This window comes from Nerophis lumbriciformis, linkage group LG18 (assembly GCF_033978685.3).
Source record: "Nerophis lumbriciformis linkage group LG18, RoL_Nlum_v2.1, whole genome shotgun sequence".
In the NCBI taxonomy this organism is placed as follows: Eukaryota; Metazoa; Chordata; class Actinopteri; order Syngnathiformes; family Syngnathidae; genus Nerophis; species Nerophis lumbriciformis.
In genome coordinates this window covers 12,685,260-12,692,500 of record NC_084565.2, presented here as the reverse complement: position 1 = coordinate 12,692,500, position 7,241 = coordinate 12,685,260, and the positions used below count along the sequence as shown (strand labels likewise).

Here is a 7,241-nt window from a genome sequence, read left to right as displayed (position 1 = left end):
TAAAAAATTAAATAAATTTTTACTATATTTTGCTAAAAACATCAAAATTAATTGTATTTTTATTTGTATTTTTTCGTGACTCCTTATTACATCCAGCCATATAATTATACATTAAAATAAACATATTTGAAATTAATGATTTTAAATTATCATAATAATTCATTTAAAATGACCATATTTAATTATTAAAATAATTGCTTGTTTATCAACAACTTTAGCATTTTATTCATTACATTTTGAAGCTCTCAGAAGCCAAGTTATGTTATATTCCTTAATATTTATTTATGCAAGTTTGAGGTATCAATTATCTAAACACAGTTTGTTTGCATATTTTCAGGATGTAGATATATATATATATATATATAAATATACATATATATACATATATATATATATATATATATATATATATATATATGTATGAAATACTTGACTAGCTGTCAATATACACCTCCCCTCTTAACCACGCCCCCAACCACGCCCCGCCCCGCCCCCGACCACGCCCCCACCTCCTGAAATCAGAGGTCTCAAGGTTGGCAAGTATGTCTAAAACTAATGTAAAGTATTCAAACAGAAGAATAAGTGATTATTACATTTCGCAATTTAGATTTAGTCGAAAGCGGCATTTTTGCTTTGAACAAGTAGTCTTCTTCTACGCACCCCATTGCTGCTTTACTATGACACTTACGCCTCGCTGTTGCCCCCTGCGGGGTGGCGAGAGTACTGCATACATGAGCAACCCTGGTTTGAATGGTTTCCATCTATCCCATACTCGCCAACCCTCCCGGATTTTCCGGGAGACTCCCGAAATTAAGCGCCTCTCCCGAAAACCTCCCGGGACAAATTTTCTCCCGAAAATCTCCCGAGATTCAGGCGTAGCTGGATGCCACGCCCCCTCCAGCTCCATGCGGACCTGAGTCCGCTTTCCCACAATATAAAGAACGTCTACAGTAAAGCAGTCCGTCTGCCGTAAACAGCAATGTTGTGACACTCTTAAACAGTACAATACTGCCATCTAGTGCATTTGATGAAAGCACTTTTGTGCGTGCCACACAGCAATGCATCATCAGAGAGGGTGTTCAGCATGGTTAGAAAAATAGTGACAGAGAATAGAACAAGGATGGACAATTCAACCCTTAACTCAACAATGAGTAGATGAGTGTTATGTGTGTGTATATGTGTAAATAAATGAACACTGAAATTCAAGTATTTCTTTTATTTATGTATATATATATATATATATATATATATATATATATATATATATATATATATATATGAAATACTTGACTTGGTGAATTCTAGCTGTAAATATACTCCTCCCTTCTTAACCACGCCCCCAACCACGCCCCCACCCCAACCACGCCCCCCGCCCCCACCCCCCGAAATTGGAGTTCTCAAGGTTGGCAAGTATGATCTATCCATCCATTTTTCTACCGCTTATTCCCTTCGAGAAAAGCTTTGGCGGGACGGATGTGGCCCACGGACTGGCAGTTAAATAGACCTGCCTTAGGGGCTTCCTCTGCCTTGGTTTTGACATCGTTTTGAAGGTTTTATATTGTGCTTACACACCTTCTGGCCATACCACCTCCTTCACACTCAAGTTGATACTTACTTAGTAATGTATACAACTTCCAGTTGGATGAACGAGTCAGTATTCGTACTGTAAAGTCTCTCTCTTCTCATGCAGACACCTAGAGAATAACAATGCTTTTCCAGAGCTTGAATGTCTTTGTATAGTTTATATATTGTATGATCCTGCACCTTTGGATAAACATGATGCAACCTGGCCACACCTCCTGCCAATCAGCGACAGGTGAGGGGGGAAAAAAAGCGCTGAGGGCGACAGACAGGAAGTGGAACTAAAATAAGAGCACTGACCGGGGAACGAAAACAAAACTAAGGAAACCTGAAAGTGAGTAAAACCTGACCTGTACCATGAATTGATTAACGTGGACCCTGACTTGAACAAGTTGAAACACTTATTGGGGTGTTACCATTTAGTGGTCAATTGTACGGAATATGTGCAATCTACTAATAAAAGTTTCAATCAATCGATCAAAAACCTGACAGAATGCCCCTATACATACACTATATTGCCATAAGTATATGGCCACTCATCCAAATGATGAGAATCAGGTGTCCTAATCACAGGTGTATAAAATCAAACACTTAGGCATGGAGACTGTTTCTACAAACATTTGTGAACGAATGGGCCGCTCTCAGTGATTTCCAGCATGGAACTGTCATAGGATGCCACCTGTGCAACAAATCTAGTCGTGAAATTTCCTCGCTCCGAAATATTCCAAAGTCAACTTTATTATAAGAAAAGTGAAAAGTTAGGGAACAACAGCAACTCAGCCACCGAGTGGTAGGCCACGTAAACTGACAGAGAGGGGTCAGCGTATGCTGAAGCGCATAGTGCCATGACTTTCTGCACAGTCAGTTGCTACAGAGCTCCAAACTTCATGTGACCTTCCAATTAGCCCACGTACAGTACGCAGAGAGCTTCATGGAATAGAGCAGTGGAGACGCGTTCTCTGGAGTGATGAATCACACTTTTCCATCTGGCAATCTGATGGACCAGTCTGGGTTTGGAGGTTGCCAGGAGAACGCTACATTTCGGACTGCATTGGTGGAGGAGGAATTATGGTGTGGGGTTGTTTTTTCAGGAGTTGGGCTTGGCCCTTTGAATGCTCCAGGATGCCAAAACATTTTGGACAATTCCATGGGATGGCACTTCAAGTTCATATGTGAGTAAAGGCAGGTGGCCAAATACTTTTGACAATATATTGTATTTTTGGGTCGGGAAAATGTGTTTTTCTATTTTTCATGCGAGCAGTTGGTAGTTCTGCTTGAGTTGATAATCTCTCATTTGACGCTGGCTCTCTGCCTCGCTTGGACAACACCAGGGGGAGCTCCACAAACCACGTTAAACCCAGATTGGTTAGGGGCGTGGTTAAGAGGGGAGGAGTATATTTACAGCTAGAATTCACCAAGTCAAGTATTTCATATATATATATATATATATATATATATATATATATATATATATATATATATATATATATATATATATTTTTTTTTATTTTTTTTTTATTATATATATATATATATATATATGTATATATAAATAAAAGAAATACTTGAATTTCAGTGTTCATTTATTTACACATATACACACACATAACACTCATCTACTCATTGTTGAGTTAAGGGTTGAATTGTCCATCCTTGTTCTATTCTCTGTCACTATTTTTCTAAGCATGCTGAACACCCTCTCTGATGATGCATTGATGTGTGGCACGCACAAAAGTGCTTTCATCAAATGCATTAGAGTCTGGAATCTTCCATCTCTCCCTAGCATGGCCCAAAACCAGTCAATCTTTGCTTCCTGAGGAAAGATCTTCAGTGCCAAGCACTTGGTAGTCCACTACTTCTTCCTGGAGGCTATCCAGGTCCAATCGCAGCTGCGGCTTGGAACTTACAAGCTGTTTTGAGAGTAGCGTATGTGTGTGTGTGGCCCTTTAATAGGTGAGCATGTGAGGTGAGTGACGTCAGTGAGTGTGTGGGCGAGAGAAGAGAGGGAGCGGTAGCGTGAGTGCGGGCGGGGACTAGTTTGTTTTGTGTTGGATTGGCTGTGTGCAAGCAATCAATAAAGCAAGATTTGCAACTAATCGCCAGACTCAGGCAGGAAAGGTGCAACAAAGCGTATTTCTTCATCTTACTTGTCGTCGGCGTCGCCATTACTGTATCTTCCTCGTTCTTCTGCTTCGTCTCCTTGTTGTGTGCGCAGTTGTGCACTGCACTCTCTAAAAGCCGTATATGTTATTGATGTTATAGATGGCAGTATTGTCCTGTTTAAGAGTGTCACAACATTGCTGTTTACGGCAGACGAACTGCTTTACGGTAGACAAAAACATGACTGCTGCAGTTGTGTGTTGTTGCCGCGCTGGGAGGACGTTAATGAAACTGCCTAACAATAAACCCACATAAGAAACCAAGAACTCGCCCTCCATCATTCTACAGTTATAATGTGATTGGGCAGGCACGCTGTTTATATCGTGGGAAAGCGGACTCAGGTCCGCATGGAGCTGGAGGGGGCGTGGCCTCCAGCTCCGCCTGAATTTCGGGAAATTTTCGGGAGAAAATTTGTCCCCGGGAGGTTTTCGAGAGAGGCGCTGAATTTCGGGAGTCTCCCGGAAAATCCGGGAGGGTTGGCAAGTATGCCACTGCCCCACCCCCTGGATTGTAAATAATGTAAATAATTCAATGTATATACTCTGATGATAAACTTGTGTGATGACTGTATTATGATGATAGTATATATTTGTACCATGAATTGATTTACGTGGACCCCAACTTAAACAAGTTGAAAAACTTATTGGGGTGTTACCATTTAGTGGTCAATTGTACGGAACATGTACTGTACTGTGCAATCTACTAATAAAAGTTTCAATCAATCAATCAATCAGCAAGCAGATGAGGACTGAAGACGGAAGTGAAACGGATCTTCACATCTGTCAATTTGTGTTTCCCCACCAGAGTCAGGCAGAGGCGCACTACAAGGGGAACCGCCACGCTCGCAGAGTGAAGGGTATCGAGACGTCCAAGACCCCTCGCCACCAAGATGGCGACAAGCAGCGCCCGCCCCCGACAACTTCCCCCTCCCTGTCAGGACCGTCACCTTCCAGCCTGGATACTGATCCTAGTAAGCAAGGTGGGCAATATGACACTCGCACTAAACATCCCAGATGACCTGCTTTCACTCCTCTATGGCAGATGACACAACAATTGCAGTAGAACCTCGTCCGAAACGTTCATATGGTGAAACAGATTTCCCCATAAGAAACAATATAAACATGAATAATTGATTTGAATAATTTGGCTTTAAAGCTTTGTGTTGCGCCATTTAAAAAAGCATAACGTTGGAAAAACATTTCATTAAAGGGGAACATTATCACCAGACCTATGTAAGCGTCAATATATACCTTGATGTTGCAGAAAAAAAGACCTTTTTTTTTTTTTAACCGATTTCCGAACTCTAAATGGGTGAATTTTGGCGAATTAAACGCCTTTCTATTATTCGCTCTCGGAGCGATGACGTCACAATGTGGCGTCACATCGGGAAGCAATCCGCCATTTTCTCAAACACCGAGTCAAATCAGCTCTGTTATTTTCCGTTTTTTCGACTGTTTTCCGTACCTTGGAGACATCATGCCTCGTCGGTGTGTTGTCGGAGGGTGTAACAACACGAACAGGGACGGATTCAAGTTGCACCAGTGGCCCAAAGATGCCAAAGTGGCAAGAAATTGGACGTTTGTTCCGCACACTTTACCGACGAAAGCTATGCTACGACAGAGATGGCAAGAAAGTGTGGATATCCTGCAACACTCAAAGCAGATGCATTTCCAACCATAAAGTCAAAGAAATCTGCCGCCAGACCCCCATTGAATCTGCCGGAGTGTGTGAGCAATTCAGGGACAAAGGACCTCGCTAGCACGGCAAGCAATGGCGGCAGTTTGTTCCCGCAGACGAGCGAGCTAAACCCCCTGGATGTCTTGGCTCACACCGTCAAGAGAAGAATATAGACCTTAGCTTCCCTGGCCTGCTGACATGAGGGTATGTCTACAGAATATATTAATTGATGAAAATTGGGCTGTCTGCACTCTCAAAGTGCATGTTGTTGCCAAATGTATTTCATATGCTGTAAACCTAGTTCATAGTTGTTAGTTTCCTTTAATGCCAAACAAACACATACCAATCGTTGGTTAGAAGGCGATCGCCGAATTCGTCCTCGCTTTCTCCCGTGTCGCTGGCTGTCGTGTCGTTTTCGTCGGTTTCGCTTGCATACGGTTCAAACCGATATGGCTCAATAGCTTCAGTTTCTTCTTCAATTTGGTTTTCGCTACCTGCCTCCACACTACAACCATCCGTTTCAATACATGCGTAATCTGTTGAATCGCTTAAGCCGCTGAAATTCGAGTCTGAATCCGAGCTAATGTCGCTATAGCTTGCTGTTCTTTCCGCCATGTTTGTTTGTGTTGGCTTCACTATGTGACGTCACAGGAAAATGAACGGGTGTATATAACGATGGTTAAAATCTGGCACTTTGAAGCTTTTTTTAGGGATATTGCGAGATGGGTAAAATTTGGGAAAAAACTTCGAAAAATATAATAAGCCCCGGGAACTGATTTTTAATGGTTTTAACCCTTCTGAAATTGTGATAATGTTCCCCTTTAAGGCAAACTAATTGTACAGTCATAGTAATGTAACTTGAAAATGATCTGGCTAGGGTACATTTATAAGTGATGAAAAATTCTATATCTATTTGCGATTAATTGATATAATTTTGAGCTAACTATGAACAACTGCAATTATCACGATTAAATATTTTAATCGTTTGACAGCCCTCATACATACATACAAATTATACTTATATATATATATATATATATATATATATATATAAATATATATATATTTAAATCGTATTTTTCGGACTATAAGTCGCTCCGGAGTATAAGTCGCACCGGCCGAAAAAGCATAATAGAGAAGGAAAAAAACAAAGAAGTCGCACTGGAGTATAAGTCGCATTTTTGGGGGAAATGTATTTGATAAAAGCCAACAGCAAGAATAGACATTTGAAAGGCAATTTAAAATAAATAAAGAATAGTGAACAACAGGCTGAATAAGTGTACGTTATATGAGTCATTCAATATATAAGTCATTCAAATAACTATAACATATAGAACATGCTATACGTTTACCAAACAATCTGTCACTCTTAATCGCTAAATCCCATGAAATCTTATACGTCTAATCTCTTACGTGAATGAGATAAATAATATAATTTGATATTTTACAGCAGTGTTTTTCAACCTTTTTTGAGCCAAGGCACATTTTTTGCGTTGAAAAAATGCGGAGGCACACCACCAGCAGAAATCATAAACTCAGTTGACAGTAAAAAGTCGTTGTCGCAATTGTTGGATATGACTTTAAAGCATAACCAAGCATGCATCACTATAGCTCTTGTCTCAAAGTAGGTGTACTGTCACCACCTGTCACATCACACCCTGACTTATTTGGACTTTTTTTGCTGTTTTCCTGTGTGTAGTGTTTTACTTCTTGTCTTGCGCTCCTATTTTGGTGGCTTTTTCTCTTTTTTTGGTATTTTCCTGTAGCAGTTTCATGTCTTCCTTTGAGCGATATTTCCGGCATCTACTTTGTTTTAGCAATCA

At 40.5% G+C, this 7,241-nt stretch overlaps 2 protein-coding genes across 3 annotated transcripts in view; one reads left to right on the top strand and one right to left on the bottom strand.

Annotated features, from left to right (window-relative positions):
* LOC133617606 (uncharacterized) overlaps positions 1 to 7,241 on the bottom strand; it is a 240,565-nt gene that overhangs the window by 185,269 nt on the left and 48,055 nt on the right. The gene's annotated exons all lie outside the window — the stretch shown is intronic.
* LOC133617603 (zinc finger protein 385A-like) overlaps positions 1 to 7,241 on the top strand; it is a 110,652-nt gene that overhangs the window by 82,880 nt on the left and 20,531 nt on the right. For both annotated transcript variants that reach the window (XM_061977682.2, XM_061977681.2), the window contains one exon: positions 4,546 to 4,720. In XM_061977682.2, the coding sequence (XP_061833666.1) occupies positions 4,546 to 4,720 (175 nt within the window). The remainder of the gene's footprint in view (positions 1 to 4,545; positions 4,721 to 7,241) is intronic.